At 36.6% G+C, this 25,654-nt stretch overlaps 1 protein-coding gene across 7 annotated transcripts in view; it reads left to right on the top strand.

The window, feature by feature from the left end:
- The window catches only part of RNGTT (RNA guanylyltransferase and 5'-phosphatase), a 213,106-nt gene that overhangs the window by 46,308 nt on the left and 141,144 nt on the right, over window positions 1–25,654 (top strand). For 6 of the 7 annotated variants that reach the window (XM_086876510.1, XM_086876509.1, XM_086876511.1 and 3 more), the window contains 7 exons: window positions 2,175–2,284; window positions 8,000–8,103; window positions 8,230–8,318; window positions 13,025–13,100; window positions 16,390–16,639; window positions 22,355–22,464; window positions 23,244–23,345. In XM_086876510.1, the coding sequence (XP_086732636.1) occupies window positions 2,198–2,284; window positions 8,000–8,103; window positions 8,230–8,318; window positions 13,025–13,100; window positions 16,390–16,639; window positions 22,355–22,464; window positions 23,244–23,345 (818 nt within the window). In that variant the 5' untranslated portion in view covers window positions 2,175–2,197. Of the gene's footprint in view, window positions 1–1,731; window positions 1,755–2,174; window positions 2,285–7,999; window positions 8,104–8,229; window positions 8,319–13,024; window positions 13,101–16,389; window positions 16,640–22,354; window positions 22,465–23,243; window positions 23,346–25,654 lie in introns of those variants that run through there. The other variant, XM_086876513.1, reaches the window with a different exon arrangement.

Below are 25,654 nucleotides of genomic sequence, written 5' to 3'. Positions count from 1 at the left end.
CCTATTATTCAGCCTAAAGAAATATCATCTCTTAGGTAACTAATTTGGAAAATGTTTTTTAATAGCCACTTCCAAAACTCTCTGACAGATTTGAACTTAATTGTGGAAGTAGGTAATCATCAGTTACCAGGGTTTCAGTAACGTTTTGAAGTTAATTTGGAAATTCTACTGAGGAGTTACAATTAATGTCATAATGTAGTTTAGGTACTCAAATGACTTGGGATGCTTTGATATTCAGAAAAATATCACTTTTTTACTGTTGGATCACCTAATTCAACAAATGATTTTTTAATCTTCAAAAGCTGATGCATGGAGGCTTAAGTTGAGTTGCAATCAGCTTTTACTGCATCACTTCTTTAGTGTAAGATGTAAGGTAAAACTGTAGAAGAGACAGTAGCTATTGCCTCCTTTGTACTTGTCCATGTTATTCAAAAAGGTTAGAAATCTTTTTAGAATTAAAGCTTAGCTTTTCAGTAGCTTGATGATGCTTAATGAGAGGCTTGTATGCAGACAGGGAAGGAGGGTTTTCAAGCATCTGTACAAAAACCAAATTGCAAATTTTCCAGGTAGAGAAGAAGAAACTGGAATTTATAGATGCTGAGCACCTAAATACTTCCAAGCATCTGTGTTCCGGCTTTGAAAGACATAGTAAATGGGCTCTATATGAAATATTCATCACTTCTGTAGCTGTCTGAAGGTATTCAAATACTGCAGGGGATGCTGACTAGACTTCTTTGTCTTTTCCTGTCAATGAACAGTAATGTATTTTGGTTGCTCAAAAAGAAATCGGAGTACAAATCAGACACTAAATCAAGGTTTGCTACTAGGAAGAGAATGAACATGATCATTCTCTGTTCCAGAATATGGAGAACAGAAGAGTCTTCTGTGTGACTGTACTGTCTCATATCAGGTGCAATAGGAAGCAATTGTAACCTTCAGGCACTTTTCCCACTCTTCTCTTTTCTCAGCATCTTGTAAAGGATGGTGGTTTTCTTATGTAGCCATTGACTCTTTCATCATTGCAGCTCCTATTCCTGAGTGCCTTGGTTAAAAAAGCTTAGTTACATTCTTCGTGTTCCATAATGAATGACTAGATGTGTTTGTGTGGGCGTGAGAAGTGGCAAAGTCAAAAAACTTTCAAGCACAATGTTGTTTTGCAAAAATTAGGGTGATGATAGATTTTTGTGTTTAAATGATGTAAACTTAGGATTCACATGATCAGTCTGTACAGAGGAGTATTATGAGTTAAAGTGGAAGGGCTAATAGAGAGAGAGGCTGAATGAAGGTGAAAAGGAACACAAAGAAGCAAGAAAATTGGATAGTTGAAGAAATGAGGAAATGGAGGGGAGGTATCCAACCCAACAGCCTTTACCAGGGTAGATGGAGGGTGTGTAACTGTTGGGATGAAAAGGCAAAGGGCAATAAAGTGAAATTTTTCTAATAGTCAAACAAGTCGAAGCAACTAATTTATTACTGTTTAATGTGAGTGTTGGTTGTATGACAGAGTAACTCTCCTCTTAGCTGTAAATTTTGGAATGGTCTCAGACAGGTAAACAGTGAACCTGTTTTGCATGTTGCTCATGAACATCTAACCTGAGCTAACCAGTTGCATAAAGCTTCATAGTTTCCATGTCTGTCTGTCTTCTGTGGTTTCTAATGTCCATTTTGTGGAAGATAGATGCTTATTTGAAACTATATAGAGTGTTGTTAATTTTTTTTTTTGCAGGGATCTTTACTGTATGTTATATTTGCAGGTAATCAAATCTGATGTTTACATGATTGGATGACAAACTCATTTTAAAATGCTGTTTTCATATTTTCAACTGTACTGAGTTTAAATTTTCTATATTCTGTTGTGCTGTAGCCTCCTAACTTAAATCACACTAAAAATTAGCTAAAAATGCTAAATTACTCTGTTTTAGATGAGCTGACCTGTATTTCCTTTAAACTTTTAAACTTTTGAATTCAGAGAACTCATAACTAAAAAATATTCCAATTTACTGTTGACAGTAAATTTCTGCAGTTTTTTATTATTGAAGAATAAATAATAATTTATTATTAAATAAAAAATATTTGTTATTGAAGGTGAATTCTAAAACTGCTCAGCATGTTGCTTTGAAATGCTAAGTTGTAACTGTACATAAAATACTACAAAATTTTATTATTTTTCATAGGGAAGTTTTTACCTTTGAAGACAATGTTAGGACCAAGATATGATGAGCAGGTTGCTGAAGAAAATCGTTTTCACCCAAGTATGTTATCCAACTACTTAAAGAGTCTGAAGGTAAAGTTAAATTTTCTAATAACTGAAACATTGCTTTCCTTATTAATGTTTACTTAAGTGTTGCTTTTCAGATCTAAGGAAAAAGTGGTTGATGGCTTTGTTTGGGACACTTGTACAGAACATTTTTTTAATGTTTGTTTACGTTTCCTTGTCTCCTCTGCAATTAACGGATTTCCGAAAGCATTTTCTTACAGGTTAGAGTTCTTGAGACTGAACAAACCCAGCTCCCTCTGCTGTTCCTCATAAGAGATGCTGCATGAGCCTTGTTGCTCTTCTCTGTTCATCCTCCAGCACCTCAATGTTCTTTTTAAACTGAGGGGCCCAGAACTGAGCACAGCACTCGAGATGTGGCCTTGCCAACGCAGAGTACAGGGGCACAATCACTGCCCTGGTCCTGCTGGCCGCACCATTGCTAATACAGGCCAGGTGCCATTGGCCTTCTTGGTCCCTCAGGCAGCACAGTGTTGGCTGACACTGAGCCAGCTGCCCCCAGCCACCTCCATGTCCCTTCCTGCTGAGCAGCTCTCAAGTCACTCTTCCCCCTGCCTCTAGCACTGCCTGGGCTGCTGTGGCCTGAGCACAGGACCCTGCACTTCGTCGCCTTAAACCTCGTGGCATCCATCACTACAGACTTGTGGTTCTGGCTCACTTCTTCATCCTCTGTTTTGCCCATTTCTATCTGCATGCTTCAGTTTGCATGTTGTTCTGCACTATAGCACAGCTGTGACAATAAAGGTGGGGAACAGGACTTTTCCAGCCTTTCATGTAGTTCTCTGGAGTGTTGTGGCCAGTCTGGTGCATCTGGAGATGTGGGAAATGGGATTTTGAGCCTGCCAGGCAAAGAAATGCCTACCACCTAATTAATTTAATTGGTTATTAAACTTTATATAGAACTCAGTGTCATTTGTTTTGATTGTATCTGAGATGAATCATGCAAATGGTGTTTTTTCTGTGGGTTTTTTCATTATTTTTTGCTGTTGATTGAAGTTAAATTAATACTGAATTTATTTAACAGTATCAGACCTGAAACATCAGAAGAATTAGGTAACTGAAAGATGAGAATCCTCATTTTATTAATTTTATTTAAGCTTAGGTATGAAGTAGATGGTGAACTAATCAGTGTAGCAGTGGTAGAAGGACCTGTGCAGTAATGTGATAAGGAAGTACGATTAGTGAAGCATATGTGCCTGTTCTTGGTGCTTGAACTGGTAGGATTTTTCTTGATAGAGTTCTTGCATCTGTGCTTTTATGATCAGCTCTAATCACAGAGGATCAAACAGAGCTCTCTGTGAATAAAAAGATAAGAATCCTGAGGTTCAAAATATTTCCTAAGACAAGATTAAAACCAAACGAGGTTAAATGTTGATACCAAAAAATGTATATAGTTTATTTAACAGTAAAAGAAGTAAAGAAAAAGAAAGAAATAGAAAAAAGAGGTGGGAAGAGTGACAGTGACAGATTAAGTAGAAACATACCACCCTTCTGAGGGTCCCAAGGACATCTTGCTGCTCCTCTCCCTCTGGTCTTGGTGGGGAGAGTGCCCTGCCACAAATTATAGAACGCAGTGGATTAATATGCAATTGGGCCAGGTGGGAATGCCCAGGTGCCTCCCCTGAGTGGGGCAAAGTTTGACACTGTCCCTTGCAAGGCTCTGTGTCAATTTCATCATTTCTCATCACGTGCAGTGCTCTGGTGCAGGGTCTGGGGAACCATTCAGGGGGCCTTTGATGGACCATGACCTGTCCTGCAGATGTGGCTTTCCTGGGGTGGGAGGCCCCACAGCTGCGCTAGTCTGTGCAGGGTGTTCACTGCCTCTGCCCATAGGCTACACACCGAAAACCTCTCCTCCCCACCAGGCTGGGGAGAGCCTGTGCAGACCTGGCAGCAGATAAGCCTGCTGCTCCACCCTGAAGCTGTTGGGCTTAATTCTCCCGTGGAAGTATTTCTCTTTCCCAGCCCAGACCTGAGAATAGTGAATAGTGCCACTTACCTTGTCTCTGATCAGCTTACAGTCCAGGGCCTCGGTCAGGGGGCCCATTCAAGGGTGGGCTTTGGTGATGCAGCTTTTGTAGGTGTAGTTTCATGATACAGTTTTAATGGACAAAAATCCTTCATAAAAATGTTTAAGCCATAATTTATAAAATTTAAGTCTCTGACGTGCATCTAAATTCAACTTGAGTTCCTCTTTCGTGTATTATGTCATTTTTGACTCTGACTGGATTTGATAGGCATACCTGGAAATTTTCCCAAACCAGTCTTATTCATGGTTTAAAGGAATTTAAAATTCTGTGTGTATTTTGAAGTTACAAAGAACTTTTAAATTTCTGAATTTTATTTAACTTCTAGAATTTCTAAATGCTTGCCTCCTTAGTGATTTGCCACAAAAAAAAAAACAAACAAAAAACATGGTGACACTTTGTAGGCTTTCCAATAGTCACATCTGTCAGTTCTATGGTAATGCTACAAATTCATCATGTCTTGAGTGACATCAGATTAAAATTTGATAATAAAATCAGTAGCATGAGGATCTCCACTTGTATTTTGGTATTTTTGATTAACAAGCAGAACACAGAATTTCTCTCAAACTCAGTTCTCACCAAATCTATTACATTGTATTGGACCCTGGTATTGTTGATGAGTGTCTGCTGTTTGAAAACATACATATATATATATATTATTTGCTAAATTATGTAGTAGTTATTGGAGTGCTCTATCAGCAGCTTGCCAACAAGTCAGCAGTTAAATAAATGTTAAATTGAGGAGCTTTGTAAGAGTGAGTTTTCCCACCCAAGGTGAAAGTAGCTTGCTGTGCGTGGTTCTTGTAATTTTATGGCAGTGTGTTTTTTACTGCTAATATTTTGCAGAATAATTACTTCTGAAAACTGGTTATTACTTAAGTCCATATAATTTAGCTCCCAAATAAAAGACTTCAGCAGAAACTTTTACATCTAGATTTCTGTAACAGAGAGTTATTGCTGTTACTGCAGATTTTTGAAGGTACTGGTTTTGCATTTTAGACAACATCTATCTGGATGAAACTGTCTCTAACAAGCTTCCTATGTGTTTCCTTTTTTCCTGGAGCTGGTGGCTGAAAATCTGAATGTTAGAAACTGATTTAATTAGCCATGGCAGCCCTATTTTTCATCTGATCACCAATATTGGCATAGGATCTTAATGTTCTCTTAAACTAATTGCAGGAGTAATTGGTGACAATGTGAATAATTTTTTTAAAAATTTATTTCTTGAGTAGGTAGGTTAGTACAGTTTGTGTAAAGCATAAACAGGTAGATTTATTTCTGTCAGAAAAAGCTAGGACATTAGTTAACTCAAGAATGTTTGGGTAATAAATATTCTCAGGTTACAGAATTCCTATTAGGAAATCTACTTACCGATTTTCAGCTACATTATTGTTTTCACAGATACATTCAGTTGCTGATCTAAACTATTTTCCTCACATAAGAAATGCAAGAAAAAACTCCTGAGACTGGAGTGAATTCAGTGTATTGTAGTATGCTCTCTCCTTCCAGGGGAGTGTGTTTTCAATCTCCAGTCTCTAAGGAGAGATTTCGGGTCATGCAGGGGAACCTAGGAAAGCCCATTTTGTTGCACAGCAGCAGAAGAGCACATATGTAAGGCAGTAATAGCTGGGGATATCTGGAACGTGAGGAAGTGAGGGAAAGGCTTTTATTTTGTTTCAGTGGTACCTGTGGTTTTTTTTGCATGGATTTTTTGAAAATCATGGTCATATACTTTGATATGTTGTATAATCCCCCTGTTATTTAAAAAATTCTTTATAATTTTCTTGTGCTTTGCACTCTCTGAATTGTAATGTGTTATGTGCAGTCAATCCCATGGACTGAGAATGCAAATAATTATCTTTCTGTAAAGCAGGAAAACTACTTTCAGGTCTTACATGCTCTATATGCCATAAATACTTTTATAGCTTGGATAAATTAAACTCAATGCCTATTTGCCTTACTGCTCCATGAAGTGTGTGAGGAACAGTGTCACTTCACATGAGCTTCAGTTGTATATGACTGAAATGATCTATAATAATGGCAAAAGAATAGCAAGTGAGAAATCCTACAGGCCTGAATTAAGTAGTCTTGGAGACATTTGCAAAATGCTGTAGGGAATGGAGTGGGAGGAAAGTAATCATTGAATTAATTGCCTTGTCTAATTCCTACATAATTAATCACTGTCTAGGATGCTGTCAGTCTCCATGCTTAGCAGCCCAATTGGCACTCTGTATTTGAAGCTTCAGGTGCTGTAACATTGTTTTCAGGTGGACCCCCTTGTGAGGTGCTTTGTTTTTCTGCAAAACAGTAATAAGAGTAAATAAAGTATTCTGAATACAATATTCAAAGATGACGATGAGAAATTCAGAACTGATCTGGATATTACTTTAGAAGTTTTAATACTGTTGACATAACATTATGATGCTTTTTAATATTTATTAAATTAAAGTAATATGAAAGTATATAAGTATTACAAATGTATCTCATCAGAAGTTTGAGTATCATGGAGAACTATCTCTGTAGTTAATTGGAAATTTTCCTTTAGGGGTGTACTAAACAACATATTCATGTGAAACAGCTGTTTCTGAACTGTATTCTAGTTATAATTGGATTTTACCTTTTCTGAATTCTGTGGAAATGGTGGTGTACTTTGTAATTCTTCCAACTGCACTGCTAAATTATTGCCAGTCTGTTGGTCCTACCTGAAAGCGTGACATTGAGTTTTTTGTCCAAAAGCAATTGCTTGCACTTACAAGACAGGAAACCTGAAATACTTTTTTTGCTCAGGTTGTGTTAGTGAGCTGTTTTTGCACAGTAAAACTGGTAGGTTTGTTGTTGGAAATTTTGTTTGGAACAAGGATCAGTAGTATATACTTTGATGCTCTGTGTGTTTTGTGCCACCCAGTGGAATTTCTACTTTCCATCCTTAAAACTGTAGTAACCTCCATGAGGCTCTTTAAAAGACCTATTCTCCAGCTATAAAAACAATAAAGATAGTAAAGAAAATAAAGAACTAAGTTGATGCACAAGGGGACACATTACGGTAGAGTGGGAAAGGCATCCTGGATTCAGGCACACCCTGATGCCTGAGTAGTCGACACTGCCACCGTAGCTGCTGACAGCATGTTTGAATATCTGAAGTTGTTTTGCATTTTAGCTTTAAATAAGATGTTTTTAAGAATTTAATTAATCTGATTAATTTTAAACTTGAAAATGTGTTTGTTCTTTTGCATTGTTTTACACTTTAATAGACAGGTAGATTAAAATGAGTTGTTTTCTGAGAGTATACTTATATATAAGTCTCAATAGTTAATTTTTCTTACTGTGCCAGTGTTTAGTATTGTTCTGCTTTGTATAAAAGCACTTGAATCCATCATGTTTGTCTTTTTAGCATGTTAAAGTAATTCTTTGCCAGACTTTCCTGCTGTTAGGAGAATTTTCTTATTTAGAAGCATTGGTTGGAGCAAAATGAAGTTTTTGAATTGATGACTGATGCTAATTTAGACACCAGCTTTCACAAAGAAATGCAGATGTCTATAATGGTGATAAAATACAGATTTTACAAACCAATGCAATTTAAACATACAAATGTAGCCCATGGTTGCTTTTAATTATTATGTTTTTAGACATTTAGTATTTATATGCTGGTGTTTGAACCACATATGTGTTTGTTTGTTTTTTTATTATTTTTTTTTAGGTTAAAATGGGTTTGCTGGTAGACTTGACCAACACTTCTAGATTCTATGACAAAAATGATATAGAGAAAGAGGGAATTAAATATATAAAGCTCCAGTGTAAAGGGTAAGTTGTGTGCACTTTTTAATTATTTCTTTGGCTTTTAATTTGAAAGATCACACTGAATAAATTAATTTTTTTTTCTCTTTTTCCCCAGGTGTCTCCTAATCCATGTATTCTTGTCTTTTTCAGGCATGGTGAGTGCCCTACACCTGAGAATACAGAAACATTTATCCGTGTATGCGAACGCTTCAGTGATAAGAATCCTTCAGAGCTTATAGGTACATCTTATATCAGTCTTATGCCCATCATTAGTTTTTATTCTTAGTTTGTTTCATATTTGCTTGTAACTGCAGTCTCTTATTCTTAGAAGTGTGAGCAAAGGAATTTCCTCAGTAGTGTTTATGCATATCTAAATTTGATTTTACTGCAAAACAAATATATTTCTTTTTTTTTTACAGAAAGTAGTATGTTTCTGCATCCATCAGTTCGATAACACCTCTTGACTTAATGCAGAAAATGATACAGGCCCAAGAGCTATCTACAAATACATGATACTTCCACTGTGGTTTTGTAACTTCTGCTGATACAAATGCAAGCTATGTATTGTGTTGACATTTGGTGGTCTGGTTTACTTGAAGTCATATTTGGTAACTGAATTATCAGAGATTTTTTAGGAAGTCTCACAAAACTGGTAGTAGATTCTAGGCAAAGTTTCTCTTCTGTGGTATACTGTCTTGCAGTGAATATTTGAATGTTCTAAGAGTACTTTTTTTTTCCTCAGAAATAAATTCCGAGTTTAATTTGCACACCTTCTAGTTTTAGTTAAAACTATTTTACTTTGATTTTTGTCAATCATATTAGTGTTCATCTCTATCTGCAAACTGTCAAAGACGAGAAATTACTTTGCAAGTGCGTTTCCAGAGTCAGAGTGGGTGTCATCCTCAATCCTCTTGGATGATAATTTTGCAGTCTTCTTGAGTCTGAGTGTCTGTGTGTCTTAGGACTACATGGGACAATTTGTACAGGTGTCATTACTAGGAGCTTGGTAAACTAAGCTGGTATGTTCATGCAGTTTAGGATTCATCCAGGTACATGGTAGGATAGCTGAAGTTATTGGAAGGCACCTGTGGAAATCAGCTACTCAGTTGCTCTTCTTTACAACAGGGCCAGCTAAAGGAGCTTCCTCAGGACTATGCCCATTTGGCTTTTGACCAGCCTCTAAGCTTGGAGACTACACAACTTTTTCTGGCAGCCTCTTCCAGTGTTTTCTCTTACAATATACAGGGTCCTTTTTCTCATATTGAAACATCATTTGTTGTATTTCAATTTGTAGCCATTGCTTCTTGTTCAGTTGCAGGATGGAATACCACTGAGAATTTTAATACCATTGAGAAATTTAATTTGGTCACACAATTTTTCACCTAGTTTTCTTTTAGATACTTGCTTAGTTTATTGCACACAGAATGCAGTTTAATTCGAGATTGTTGTGATTTAACTTCAGCCAGCAGCCAGCACAGCTGCTCCCTCACTTCTCCACTGGTGGGACTGCAGAGAGAAGTGGAAGGGTAAAGGTAATGTACAAGTTGAGATAAAGACAGTTCCATAGGGAAAGCAAAGGCTGCTCACACAAGTGAAACAAGGAATGAATTCAAGCTTCCCATGGGCAGGCGGGTGTTCAGCCATCCCCAGGAGAGCAGGGCCCCATCACACCTCACAGTGATTTGGGAACACAAATACCGTCAGTTTGAATGTCCCTCCATTCCTCTTTCTTCCTCCCACTCTATGCACTGAGTGTTCTATGGTCTGGAGAATCCCTTTGGTCAGTTTGGGTCACCTGTCCCAGATGTGTCTCCTCCCAACTTCCCAGGCATCCCCAGTGTCCTTCCCAGCATGGCAGCACAAAAAGCAGAAAAGGTCCTGGCTCTGTGTAAGCCTTGCTCAGCAATAACAAAATCATCTCTGTATCATCAACCCTGAGTTCAACACAAATCCAAGACAACCCCACACCAGCCACTGTGAAGAAAATTAACTCTGCTTCAGTTGATACCAGGAGAGAGACCTGTGTGTTCTTCTCTGAATGGTAACACAACCATGTGGTTAAAAAACGAGGGATTGCCGAATGGGAGTGAGTGGAACCAGTCACCAACAGTATTCAAAAACCTACGCCAGAAGCAAGATATTGTTGGTGACTGATCCTACTCACTTTTCTTTCAGCAATTCCTTATTTTCTTTTTGCAATTCTTACACTTGGTCCTCCAGTAATATTTTAGAATTTCAAATAGTGGTTATGGTCAGCAGTTTATATAGCGCATGGATAGCATGGTAATATCCTATAAGTAGCAGACCCATTTAGTTGGTATTTCAGCTTATAAAATGCCATTTTTAGTGCTGAGTCACTAACTTTTTTACTTTATTTTGATGAATTGTGGAATGTTTTTCTGTTACTTAGACATTTCACCTCTATAGGGGAAAAAAGTCAATTAGGGCTAAGGAGAAAATAGTATGTTGATTAAACTTTTGAAGAACATGTTGTTTAGGCTTTCATAGTAAAAGATAAATGTTGGAATTTTCAATTTCCCTTTTGTGAATTACTGAAATTTGTTATTTTGGGCACTTGTTTCCTTTGACAGAGCATCAGAGGGACTGGTGTGGAGGATGTTTATCAAAAGTGAAAGTGGTTTAGAGCAGGGATAGTACTGCACCCTGTGTGATCTTTCTCTTCCAAGCCATTTGGTCTCATGCTGAGATGCTTATCTTTGTCATATGTATAAAATTATCAACTTAACCTTGGCAGCAGTAACAGCTGCAGGATTTAGTGATAGCAATTGTGTGTAATTTTGTGCTGTGTCATCATTAGCTATGAAAAGAGACTGAAATGTGAATAATAAGTGATCAAAATTTTCAATTCATCTAGTACAATATAGGAAGGAAATTTCATTTTTGCAGCATGAGGGACAGGAGTATGCCTGCCAACCTTAAGGAAGTGACATGAAAAAATTTTGCTTCAGCAGAAAACAAAGGAGAAATGATTGTTAGGAATAAATTATATAATGAAGCTAAAATTAATTCAATTTGACACAAGTTACACAGTTTTTAGTATTTTTAAATGGTTAGAAATGATGAATCAAGAAAATTAATGGTAATTTTTACCTTGCTTTATCAAGAAGGGAAGGGCAGGTACAGACACAAAAACCTGATCCTGTTACAGTTAGTGCATACTCTTTTTTACCCACTTAAAGCTGGTTTGGTTTATTTTCATCAGTCTACTTTTTGCTAGTACTTCTTTGGTTCTCCAGTTGAAAAGTTTATACTTCAGTGTAGAGGAGTGTAAAAAAAAAAAATAGATATTCGCATTCTCTTTGAATACGCGTCAAGTGAATTGTTACTAAATTTTCTTTACTAGGTATGGTACAGAAATGAGAAAGTGAATTAAATCTTATGTGGCTTGCTTTGTGGTGCTGTGTTCCAGGCCTTGCACTTTGGGTCACAACAACCGCAGGCAATTAGCAGGTAATGCTACAGGCTTGGGGAAGAGCAGCTGGAAGTCTGCCTGGCAGAGAAGGACCCGGGTGTGCTGGTCTACTGACCATGAACCATCAGTGTGCCCAGGTGGCCAAGGAGGCCAATTTCCAGCAGGATTAGGAAGTGATTGTCCCCCAGTACTTGGCACTGGTGCTTAGGCATTGACATGCTGGAGTGCATCCAGAGGTCAACAGAGCCGGTGAAGGGTCTGGAGCACAACCCACAAGGAGCTGGGGTTGTCTAGTCTGGTGAAGAGGAGACTCAGAGTGACCTTATTCCTCTATACAACTGCCTGAAAGGAGGTTGTAGCCAGGGGCTTGGTGTCTTTCTCCAGGCAACCAGTGACAGGGCAAGAGGAGATGGTCTTAAGTTACACCAGGGAGGCCTAGGACATAAGGAAAAAAATTTCTTCACCAAAAGGTGAAGTTGTCAAGCACAAGAACAAACTGCACAGGGAAATGGTTTGGTCCCCATCCCTGGAGGTATTTAAAAGCTGTGTAGATGTGGCACTTAGGGACAAGGCTTAGTGGTGGACTTGGCAATGTTGGGTTAGTGGTTGGATTCAATGTACTTAAGAGCCTTTTCCAACCTAAACAATTCCATGATTCTCTGGTAACAACTGAAAAATGTTAAGAATAATTGCTCTTGGTGTTAGTGGAAAGTTTAATGATATTTATAATTTAAAATTAAGTAGGAGGAAGAGGCAACATCTTGCCTGAATCCTTCATGACGTTTTTAATAGCACAAAATTCGAGGCTGGTCTGCTCATCACTAGGTGGTGCTGTTGCCTTGAGAGAAAAAGAAAAATGCACTGCATTTGATGGTGTATCCCTCCTATCACTGGGGGATGAGTTCAGTAAAACAGAGACTGAAGACTTAATTATTTTTTTTCACATTGAAAAGATAACTAATTCAAGATGGTTATACTGTTGCATAGTTTTCTTTTTGTAGATTCTTAATTTTTTTCAAAATTAGTAAGTCTGGTCTTAGCATGGTAATAGCAAATTTGAGATAGAATTGTGGTCTATTGGCACCCCTTTCAATTTTGAGGTAAGGTAATCCAAATATGATTTTTTTCCTGATGGTATAAAATGAATATCATGCTTGTTGAATCCATGGAAAACTCAATCAATTAATTTGATTATATTGCCTTCTGACAAGAATTTGAGTAGATTTGTGAATCTTATCTGTATTAGCCATATTTCAATCACATTAAGTTAGTGCTCTTGATTATGATGAACTGAAGCATTCTATACCCTTGCTGCTGCTGATTTTCAGAAAGAATGTAATAAATTGCCTTTTAGGCTTATGTGCCTTATGTGGTGTGTGCTGCCGTGATGAGAAGAGAGATACCAATTTAATGTTACAGATTGGAGTGGAAGGATCTAAACTCACTTTCGATACTAAATATGTTTGTTAAAATCACTTGCAAGTGATTATGCCCTTTTCTTGTCTTTTCTAGGTGTCCATTGTACACATGGTTTCAATAGAACTGGATTTTTGATCTGTGCCTTTTTGGTCGAGAAGTTGGACTGGAGGTAACTTTGAATGTTAATTTCTGGGGGTTTGTGGAATGTGGCTAAAGGGTTCTTCAGTATGTTTCACTCGTCCTGACAGCTATGCTAGTATATTCAGTGTTGCTTGTTTTATAGCTGCCTAATAAGTTTGAATAAACAGCCCATATTAACATTTTTTGTATCAACTCTTGGTAGCTTAGCCTGTTGCAGTCAAGAATTCCAGGTCTGGTAGGTCAAGTCACAGCTGTACTTGCTGTGTGTGGGCCTTTAGCAGTGTATATATCATATTGTGTCTTTCCCATGACATGTCCTACACTTTAAGTAAGAATGTAGAGTTCAGGGATTCCTGAAAGATTATTCCCTGTACTTTTAAATCTTTTTCATGTAGGTGTGCATGTAGGTTTTTGTGCTTTTTTGAGATCTGAAGAGATTAACTAGAGCAACATCAGAGTAACATACATACTTCTGAAGGATTGGGAACAGACAAAGCCCTCGTTTCCAGCTTGTTTTTTCACTGAAGTCTACAGCATGCTTCTATACAGACTCACCCATGTTTTCATCTTTTAAAAATGTTGTCTCCTTCATACAGAGTAATTATCTTTTTTAGATAACATTAGTTTTAAAAGAAACTCCAAACCCAAAGAATGCCTCTACCATCCTGTTGGACATAACTTTTGCATAACTTCTGTTTTGTAATATTTACAAAATGTTTACTTCTTGATGGAGTCCTGTGAAAGTCATGTTTCTTGACAAGCCCATTAAACATTCTGATAATATTTCTTATGTGTGGTCCTTTAAGTGAAGAAAATTCTGCTCCTGTTGCAGGATTTTCTTGTGACTAGACATACAGTTATTATGCTTAGCATACATGTGCAAGCTATTTGCAAAAACTAGATCATTGCTGTCTGTTATTAAACCTTTTAAAAGGTTTTATAGGTAAAAAAGGTAAATTTTTTTTACCCATAAAAAGGGTAAAATTTTAAGGTTAGAAATTATTCAAATAAAGACATTGGAGTCATAGAGATGGAAAACCATTAGTAATGCATGTCTGAATATTTGCAGGATCCTAGGTGTACATAGGAAGTAGACACAGACACGAATGCCATTATTCTGTCCTGATTCTCAGTGTTCCTATGAATTAAAAAATTTGTATGCTTTTAATCAAAAAATTTAAAAGTAGCATGCAGTAACGAGACTTAGAATTGATCCTTTGTTCTGGGGAGGAAAGGCACTTGAATCTCTTTGGAACTCTTGCTTTTATGCTGCCTCTCTGTTTTCAAACCTTGGTGGGAAAAGCCTTAAAACTCAACAGCCATATCTTATTTTCTTTGCTTTGGGTGTTTAATTGTATCAAATTTGTTCATCTCTGTCAGATTATTTTAATAGAACATCCAGATATCCCCTGGCAGGAAAAAATGTCCACAGCAAAGGAACAATTTTGGCAAGATGCTAGTTAATGCTGAGCATTGTATTAAGATAAATCTAATTTGCTGTATCATTCTTTAAAACAAGGCACTGTTTCTTGCTAATGAGGAAATAATATCTTCCTGATGGAAAAATCCATCCGTATTCATTCCTTAGGCATATGGTGTAGGAGTGTTGCTGCTGTTTCGTGTACAGTGAGATATATTTTATAGTTCATTTAGAGAAAGGCCTGAAAGCTCTTCAGCTTTCTGACCAATAAGGTCAGAAACCTTACTTGATTTTCTTTTCAACAACTCATTTTTCCCAAAGACTGCTGTGTTTCTAGAACTTGGAAAATTGTTTTCTTTCAGCTAGAGTTCTGTATTTGAAATCTGTGCCGCCTCTTTTGGCTTTCATTGCCATCTATTCCAGAAGATTATAGAGTTCTCCTAATATCAGAGAAAAAAAATGAGCATTTTTTAGACCCTATAACTTTTGGTTTGTTTTGTCCTTTTAGTGGCATTCATTACAGAAGATGTGAAACAATTTAAGAAAGATAGCAAAGTAAAAAAATGTCTTCTGAGAAAGAAATTAGGAGTCTTAAAAAAACAGAATGGGGAAGAAAGGTAACTCAGTAACTAAGTAACTCAGACTCTTCAACTGTCATTTTTGAAATGATACCATGTGATAGTGTCACTCTGGAGAATGTCTTGTTTTCTCCTCTTACAAAGATCAGAGGAGTGAATCAACCTTACTGGTTATTAGACACTGTTTCTGTCTATTCTGGAAAATTTACCTCCAGGCTCCATTCTATGCTGTACAGATCAGACCAAAAAAAAAAAAATCCAAACCATTTTGAATTAAATATGTGGAAAAAAACCCCAAAAAAGTCATAGGATGTAGTATGTGTTCCATATGTAGTAGTAGTACTGTTTGTTCCAGTGTGTGATTTTTGCTTGTCAAGAAGCCTAACAGGGATATCTCTCTATTTTTGTGGTTTCTCCTCTCACCTATATAGTAAGGTTTTAGAATGTTGATCCTTGGCACATTACTGCTCTTCACAGCCTTGATAAATGGAAGACAGAATTGTATCCAATGTTTTTAGTTAGACATTTTCATAGGATCTATGAATGGCAACAATAAAACCCTTGTGTTGTGCTCACTGTTGTATATTTTTGAGAGTTTTCTGGTTGTCTGGTAAAGATGCATGACTGTTAGTTTTGGTTTCTAATTTTTTTGTGGCCCAGCCTCCAATTTATTTGAGCAAGATTAAGTATTAGGTGCATAGTAAAAGGCTTCTGAGCCACAGTCCTTTTATGAGAAATTCTGGAAAGAGGAGTAATTAAAAAACATTAGTGTGGATTTTGTATGTATGTGTATGATGTATGATGTGTATGATGGCAAAATCTCTAATGAGAGGAAACACAATTCTTAGCAGAGAAAAATGTAACCACATTTGAATTGAAGCATTTGCATTTTTCTTCATTAAGTTTATTGATATGTTTCTTTGGTCTTTTTTTTTGTTCATGCAGTCCTTGGGTATTTACCTGCATGTTACCTGCATGTTTAATTTCTTCTCTGTAGCAATAAAAAAAGTTTTATCTGTCATAAAGCAGTGATCAGCAGACCACTAGAAGCTACAATAAGGACTCAAAGCAGCCTGAGCTGCAGGTACTTGAGAACATTTGCAGTGCCTACAGAGTTATACAGAATCCTGTGCAGGAGCAGCTGCTACCAGACTGACCTAAGCATGGGCTTGCAAATATAAGGAATGATTTTGCAAATACCACTTCAGAATTAGTATTGATTTGCAGTCCCAATAATTCTTATGTTTGTTGAGGCATGACATAACTAAAACATGTAAATTAAGAATCCACAGTGATTTTCTTTTTTTTTTTTTTTACAGTATTGAGGATGCTGTGGCTACTTTTGCTCAGGCCAGACCTCCAGGTATTTATAAAGGTGACTATTTGAAGGAATTATTTCGTCGTTATGGCGATGAAGATGATGCACCAGCACCACCAGAGCTTCCAGAATGGTGCTTTGATGAAGATGAAGAGGAGGATGATGATAATGGTAAAACTGGAGGCCCAGAATCAGAACCCGGATCATCAAGCTCTTACTTTGGCAAGAGGAGAAAAGAACGCCTAAAACTGGTAACTTTGATTTGGAACTTAATATTCAAATTGCTAAACATAATTTCATAACCTCATACTCATCAGTTACCTCATCGTACATGCTGTACAAGTGTCACTGCTCTTGCAAATGGGCACTAGAAGCATTGTCTCTAATTGGAAAAAATTGTAGATCCATTGTAAACTTTTATTTGTATTTCCCATGTGAACCTTGAACTTTAATATTCAGCACCTCAAATATTCCAGTTGTAAAAATGACTTAAAAATTTTCTAATATAACAAATTTTTGAGATACTAAAGTGCGTCTTAATTATTCAGTCTGTCTTTAGAGACAAAATATTATTAGAATTGGGTGGAAACATCTCTTGTTTTTTATAGTCATGCAGATGAAATTCAGAATTTTTAAAATTCATTGCTCATTTTGGTAAATAGTCTTTGGGAAATTTTGTAGGATTGAAAATTGGATTAGCAAAAAGCAATATGAGCTTAAAAAAAACAAGGTAGCTTTGAAATCATAGTGTTTCAAAGCTATTTTAGCTTTATAAGAAATTTGGGTGATCTTACTGTGATTTCTGACATGCATCTGCATATTTCTGATGAAATAAGTTACTGTAGTTATCATGATATGGAACTAATACTCAAGTACAAAGAATATATTTGTATCATCTGAAGACTAATGACTCAGTTCTCTTCAAATTCCTGACTCTTTTTCTTTGCTTTTTTATTAGCAAATGAAGTAAGCTAGACTATTGCTGAGTGCAAAAGTAGATTTTTTTTTTCCATTATACTGAATTATATTACTTGTGTGTTGAGGTGTGTTTGTTTGCAAACACTTGGAAATTCTCATACTGAAATAGGCTGCAAAAAAGTGTTTTGTTGTTACTGCAGCTGGTCAACAAGATTTACAGGTGGAGTATGGAAAATACTAGCCTGACAGGAATACAGTCTAAAGAAGCAAGATGAACTTTGAAAACTTTCAAATTATCTTCCATCTGGCATGAAAAATTTCCCACAACCTAAAACGTAGTAAAAGTATATTCAGGGGGTATGGTCACTTCCTCCATTAGCCTTGCAGTAAAGCATTGATACCTAAATATTTTTTGGGGGGCTGAAACCTTTAAGTTTTTTTGGTGTGCCTTCTGATGCATTAGGAATTGAGGTGTTACGATGAGTTACAATGACAGCCTCTTTTCAGCAATTACAAAACTCAACTGGTCTATTTAACAGGAATGATACTGGCTTCCCAGGCTTTTTCTTGTCTGCCACCATAGTTTTGTTGAAAGCTGGAAGCTAAATTATACGAATAAGCATATTAATAACTAAAAGTTAATTGTGAGTTAGATAATTTGTGAAAGAAAGAATCATCTAGTTAATATGCATATTCGTATAATTCAGTTTTGCAGCTCTGAAGGAACATTCTTTGACATGAAGAGGAGGAACGGGCAGAATTCTTTACCATGGTTCATGGCTGGCAGATGGGACTGCTTCTTAACTCAGTAGAGATGGATACAGTCTATTTGTGATTCCTTGTAAATATGCGGTCTACAGGGGGAGTGAGTATCAGGTAAATACGTCTTGCTCAGATATCCATATTTTACTCTCTAAAGGGCTACATTTTCAGTATTTTGTTGGTTTCCTGAAGCAGATGTTTCCACCTTTATTATTCATATTTTCCTAAAAGCCTAGGGGTAGGCAGTGTAAAACTAGAGGTAGCTGTAGTGACTGCAATGTTCTGAATTTTTTCTCATTTTGACCCAAATATTTGTGGAGACAGAAGAAAAAATTACTAGTAGTGGTGGAGGAGACAGCTCCTAGGCATCCTGCTAGGATAATGAATAGTCAGAAACAACTGCTAGCTAGCCTGTGAAATGAAGTTAGTATACTGTCCATTTCAGAAACTCTGATGTGAGAAACTTTACTGCAACATTTTTCCTTTGCACTTCCTATATTTAGCTGTGAAAAAGTCTTGACAGCCTTCTTTCCTGCACTACATTCTAAGTGTAAGAATCATTAGAACATAAAGCCATTACAGTTTCCTTTGTCATCACCTGAAGGAAGTTGACAGATACCAGGAAATCTGTTTGTTGCAGTCTGAGGTGCCACACAGGAAATCCAAACAAGTTTTGACTTTGTCAGTGCATGCAGTATTGATTGTAGCATCAAAGCAACATTATTAACTGACACTCAGAATCTCACTTCAGGAAAAAAAACCCTTCATTTTGCAAATCAAAAATTTAATTTGTAATTCTGAGCCAGAGCCTACAAACCTTTAAGGGTCAATTGGAACTTTCACTGTTTATTAAGGAATGTTGTCTCTTCTAGTCCTGCATAAGTTGCGTGTTACGGGGTGTGCGATGCAGTGCTTCTGAAATGAATGGTGACATCTTAAACAATCTGGAAGAGAGGGTGGCTGGTAATGATCTTCTTCATGATTCTGAGTACAGAAGTCTTGTGGTCATCTGTGAGATAGAAAGAAGCAATTAAACTGATTTGACTTAATTAGGATAATATTTATTAGTTAACTATCACAGTACGTTGATTCTAAATATTAGTGACTTGGGGTTTTTCTGCCTTACCAGCTCTCTTTTGCAAAGTTTAACCTTTGCACTTACTCTTCTGCCTGCAGGCATCATGAAGGATATGGAAAAAATAATCTTTTTTGATTTAGCAGCACCATTTTATGTGCTTGATTATGGGTAACACTTCCTTCTCCATGTTAAATGCTTATTAGTTCATTTTTTCCTTATAGACCATATTTTTTGTACTACTGACCTTTCTTGTTATTCTTTGTATTCTGTCATGTTGACTCATGTTTTCCTGACGCTGTGGTGCCTGTAATTAAATGCAATCCTCTAGTCGAGGCTATCCTAGTAAGGCTTAATATGGAGAAATTAATTTCACATGTCTTAAGGCTAATATTTCTGTTTATATATCTCAACATAATTGCCTTTCACAAAGCAGAACAATACTAATTCAGCTTTTGGTCTCTTGCTGCTTCCATGTCTTTTTCTCTAATTATCTACCAGTGTGTGTTTGTATAATTTCTTATCCATTATTAAGTGTAGAACTTTGTTTATGCTGAATTGCACAATGTTATTTCCAGTCCATTTTTAAAATTAAGGATAACACTGAGTCTTAAACTACTATCCCAGTCTATGTCCTTGTTACTAAAGTCAGAGATGTCACAAAAGTAAGAATTCTAATAGGAAGCTTAGTGGAAATATATAAATTATCTTATGCCTAAAGCAGACCCTACGGATTTTTCCATTTTGTTAGTGAAACACTAACTCTTTTGAACCTGGTTTTGAAACAGGTTATTCTCTTCTATGGAAGTTACATCTACCCCTTGTTTTCTGAGTTCCTCTATGAGGACGAGATAAGCAAACAAGACAAACCAAGGCAAATGCATGCACTGCCAATTCTGTGAAACCTGTTTCATTATGAAAACCAAATGTTTAATGGAACACCCTTGCTACTGAGTGACAGTTGTATGATTTTGTTTTATTTTTTGCTTGTACATGCCAAGAGGCAGTTACTGTGATTTGGTCCTGTGTTTCTAGGTATTAAATCTAAGCTGATCAGTGTAACTCCCTGTCTCTCACTTCCTTCATTTTAGAAAATGTCTCTTCCTGACGTGTTTTGCAATGTTTTTTGTCTTCTGAGAGGTGGTCTCTGAGCATATTGGTGCACAATCAAGTCTGAGTAGCTGAAGACAGCTCTCACCCAGGCCTGGTGATAGCCTCTAGGGTCAGAAAGGTGTGTGTTTGGGGTTGTTCCCACTCACCCTCTCCTCCAGATGGTGTTTAGGATATGAACCAACAGAGGATGATCCACATTGCCACTTCTCCTTCAGCTGAAGTGATGGGTGGAGAAATTCATGGCAAGTGGGGCAAGGTTGATTAGTACAGATGGTGTCAAGGTTGTGCAGAGTGTAGATACTAAGTACGTGTAGTTTCCTTGGATCCTTTAGGGCTTATAACTCTTGGTTTAGTATGAGGAGTTGATGTGCTTCTGGTGATCTAAGTTGTCTGGAGTCTGTGCACCATGATCTCCAGTGTCCTGTTTCCAAAGGCATTAGTAGCTGAACAGTAGAGTAAAAACTGCACGGGTCTAGCTCACTTTAAGTGCCTTATCCAAGGAATGTCCTCATGAAACCTGGAATGCTAAGGTAGCCAAGCACGAATGCCCAAATAACTCACATTGTTTTCATAGTTCTGTGCCTTAGCTAGTGATTATACTTGAAGCAGATAATCTTCAATAAACATTTTCAAGTATGAATTTTATGGTTTTTACTTTTTCTTTTCTGGAAGATCTTTCCTGTTCTCTGACTGTTACTTCAGTCTTAGTGGTCATACTGCCATTGCTCTCTGGTGCTATTAACAGAAGCAAGGCAGAAACATCTTCCTTTCTCTCCTGGTGCTCCTCATCACTTATCAGAATTCAGACAATGTGCTGGCCAGGCATGAGTAGCTGTCTGCCTCTCTCGCCCACTCCCCTGCGTGCTGGTGCACCGGCTGGTACCTGTGTAAATTGTATGGGGTGAGTGACACACAGAAGGTCTGTGGAGCTCAGGGTAGTTAAGGTTATGAACCAGTACGTTTCTTTAGGATGTTCTATTCTCAGAATGTGATTCGGTGATATGGCTGAGCCAATCTTAACTAACTGCAGGCTGTGCTGAAAACTGTGGTCCTGCTTTTCCCTGCTTTCCCTTTGCTTCCCTTGTGCTGGCACTAGAACTGAATTATCCTACGGTGAGCTAGTTTAGGGTGCTATTTTGGCAGAAGATTACCAATTTATGATGTTATTTTTGCCAAATTAGTTCCTAGACTTGCTCAAATGTATAACAGATGAGTGCCACAGTGTGTGGAAATGCAGAGGAGAAAAATACTACTCCTTTCATCAGTAGTATGCAGCTGGATTTGTTACAGCAAGTTTCAAGTGTTTTAGAGAGCAGATAGAAGATACTTACATCTTCACATGCAGGATTCAACAGGTGAATAGTCATGGTTTGATCTGCTTTGTGTGCATTTAAAATTTATTTGCGATTCTGTTGAATTAAGTCTGGTTGAGATCTTCATAGAAATCTTTCATTTTGTAGTTTTGTAGACCCGATGGCTTTATGTGTTCTGTTGTGCAAGATTTGTTTTTATTTTATTTGTTTTATTTGTTTTATTTGTTTTATTTGACATCAAACTTTTTCTAGAATGTACAAGTTATTTTAGAGTTTTATTTCCAGATTAGCTTTTTTGATCTCTACATAGCCTTTTCTGGGGCATTCAGGATAGCAGCTCTATACTTTAATCACCTAATTTAGATTAAGAATAAATTATAAAAATATATTTACACAAATATTTTTTTACAAATCTGCTGGGTTTTTTTTCTTTTTAAAGTTTGTCCTAGATCAGCTTTCTTGAGAGTATTAGCTAAGTAGTGTAAGCATCTAAGTACTAGCTATCCCTTCCTGCCTTATCCCTATTGCCTTTTTTTTTTTAATTGCATATTTTCCTCATAAATAACTCATTTCAGTTCCTGGTTTTATAATATGGCTCACCTGTGAGTTTCCTGGAAAAGCTCAGCAAATGTATCTTGGCATCTGGGGGTAAATCCTTAAGGAATGTTTAAGGTTATATTGCTCTAGAGGGTTGTGAAAACAGACTTAATCTTGTAATGACATATTCTGATTTGATTTTATGAAGGCTTTAATACTAAATTTTTATTTATTTTTTTTTTATGTAGGGTGCAATTTTCTTGGAAGGAATAACAGTTAAATGTGTGACCCAGGTGACAACACAACCAAAATTAGGAGGAATACAGCAAAAATGTCAGCAATTCTGTGGATGGGAAGGGTATGAGAATATTTAGAACTTACTTATTTATACTATCTAGAAATAAGTGTTATGTTTTGCAGAATGAAACTGCTCATTGTAAAAATGAGAAAAAAGTGACTAATTTTGAATGTATTGTTTATAAAAAAAACCGCTCAAACACACTTGGTACTGAAAATCTTGCACTGTACTATGAAATAAAATGATCAGTTTTTAATATTAAGAAACAAGATTCTAGAATTACTTTTCCATTGAGATAACAAAATGTTGCTGTTCAAATTCCAGATGTAGCCTAGTCCAGCTATTTGTGTAAAATTTAGTTCTTTCTCAAGTAGTAGATTTATTTATACCACTGCTATTATACTTCAGTATACAAGTGTACTCATTTTTATAGCTAACTTGGATTTGTGTTCAATGCTCATGAAAATGTTGGTTTTCATGTCTGTGATTCTGAACTTTTCCATTCCAAAGTTGGTGATCCACACTACTTCCTAATTTGTTGATGTGTATCGTCCCTGATACTCTAATTTTTAGTTTAAATATCTCTTTCTGTAAAGTTAAAACTCTGAAGTTCCACATAATGTAGTGTTTTGTCATAAGCAAATAAACTTTGCTTGTTCTTATGAGATAGGCTTTTGACTTCTATTGCAAAATGCTTCATTGGAGAAGATATTCTAACTCAGAGTTAACCTTGCAACAAGTCAACACATGAGGTGTGACTTGAGTCTGATGTAAAAAATGTATTTACTTGTGTGAGTATTTATTGCAGAACCATTAATAAACATAGTTCTTTTTATTAGGACTGGATTCCCTGGAGCACAGCCTGTTTCAATGGACAAGCAAAATATTAAATTTTTGGAGCAGAAGCCATACAAAGTTAGCTGGAAAGCAGACGGCACCCGGTAAGTTAATTTTAAATGAAAAAGCAACACACAGTAAATTTGGTAGACAGCTTGTATTTTCTCAGGAAAGTGAATTTGCTGGTACAAAGGACAAAGCACAGCAACAAAACTGGCTCCAGAGATTAATTTTTATTCTGTGCTGGTACCCAACATTTGCTGAAGTTTGTGGCCAAGTTTTTTTCTAGCTGGTGTTCTACACACTGTTAAAAGGAAGGTACCCTTACTCTTCTCCATAACCCTTGCCTGTCTGTCAGCCACAACTTGCCACCAAGGTCTTAGAGTAATCTTACGTAACAGTGAGAGTTTGCTAAGGTGAAGACTTTATTTATAAGCTAAATTATAAGCTAAATTAAAATTAAATTAAATTTCTAATTGATCCTTCAGAAGATGGACAATATTAGAAATTCTGTAGGATTTTTTTATATTCATACTGTGGTCCTTTGTTTAAACATAGTTGATGTCAGCTAAAGAGTCAATAATTTTATCTTCCCTCACCAGTTTTCTTACATTCATTGCAGGGGTGCCTTTTGTTTAATAACAAACCTCAACCTAATTGGACTGATTGGACATATTCTGAAGTTTTTCCTGAGTTCTTTGTGTTGCTAGGTTTCTTATCTTTAATCATAGAGTATCCTAGATAATGAAAATCCTGGAGAATACGGGGAATTGGATGTCTTATGAGAATTGCCAAGTGGCTCCATGTAGAGTCAGTCAGAATTCAGCATAATTCAGCCAGAACTAAATTGTCTTGTATAAAAAAACCCCAGACCTTTCAAGTGTCTCTCCTCTGTGGTGTTTGTGCTTTAATTGTTTATTAGCTTGGGCTGAGAATGGTGTGAAAAGTCAAAGAAAGCTTGCAGTCAGCATGGCATCCAACCATTAAGAAATGTGTGGGAATAATTGATTTACTAGCACTGGCTGTATGCACAAGGGCTTGGGTAGTGCAGTGCAAATGTTCTCAGGCTGGGAAATTACAGCAATGGGGTGTTGGGAGGTCAAGGCATATTCTCAGAGCAGTACAGGGCATAGGCCATTCCAAAAGTGCTGACCCTGAACAAATGAAGTCAGCCAGCTTAAACTGACCTGAAGAGTCTTTGTCTAATCCTATGTTATTGATTTGGAAAATTGATATCTTACGTAATATTCTCATTTTCATACTTAAATGTGTGGATGGGACATCCACGTTCTAAGTACGAAAGCAATTATAGAGAACATGGTGTATCTGGAAGACTGCATTTTGTGAAAGAAATTAAAGTGTACATGTTATTTCTTGTAGAAATATTCAGTATTTTGATCATTCTAGTCTCTGTTTTTTGTTTTACAATGGTGGGAAATCAGAATGGATGGAGAACAGAAGTGAAGGAACTAAATAGCCCTTTTAATTTTTTTGGAAACATAATAGATTGGTAATAGATTACGGAGATACACAGACCGATAGGTATATTTAGAGAAGAAAATGGAGCTACAGAGATCCAGTTAATGAAATTCACCTTAAGTAATATGAAAGAGAGATTAAAGATGAAAACCTGAGCTATTATTTGGACATTTCGACACTATGCATGATATGTATCCTAATCAACAATGAAAAATTATTATGATCATTTTTGCATTGGACATGCATCTAATTATTTAGTTGTTCTCCAGTAATCCAGACTCCATATGCAATTAAACAGATTTTCATTAGTTATTCTGAATGCTTGTGTTGACAGGCGTGACCTTCTTGAATTTAATATTAAGACATCAGTTAGTGGAGACACATTTATGGATCCCCTGTATGTTATCTGGAGATGGAACCCTTGTCATCAAATATCTCTGAAGATATTCTGTTAAAAGTGGTTAAGATGCAGCAGTCTAGACCTTGCCTATTAGAATATTATTAGGCTTGCATGCTTTTTTTTTTTTTTTTTTTCCTTGCTTTGTTCTCTATCTTTGCTTAAAAAGCACTGTTGTTTTGTTGACTCTACTGGACTTAAAGAAAAGCAGATGAATAACTAACAACTTACATGTTACACTTTCTCACTGAAGTAAAACTGTTTTACTGCAGTTAACATATGCTCAACTTAGCCAAGCTTCTGAAATTTCACTCTTTGTTAAATACCTGTATTTTATTTCTGCAGCAGTTTTTCCTAGAGGTTTCATGACTGAAGCATTTTTTTATACATTCTCTTAACTGATTTGCAGTGTCAGTAACTTCACTAGAGGACTTCTACTTTTCTTCAAAAGCGTTTGCTAATCCTAGATTCCGATTGGAGCTGAACCTTTGTCTTCTGTTTTAAGTGCTGAGTTGTTTTTGGTTTTGTTGTGGTGGT

This window comes from Cyanistes caeruleus, chromosome 2 (genome assembly GCF_971803275.1).
Source record: "Cyanistes caeruleus chromosome 2, bCyaCae1.hap1.1, whole genome shotgun sequence".
Taxonomy (NCBI): domain Eukaryota; kingdom Metazoa; phylum Chordata; class Aves; order Passeriformes; family Paridae; genus Cyanistes; species Cyanistes caeruleus.
Note: the sequence above shows the minus strand (reverse complement) of the source record. Positions and strands in the feature narration are given on the sequence as shown.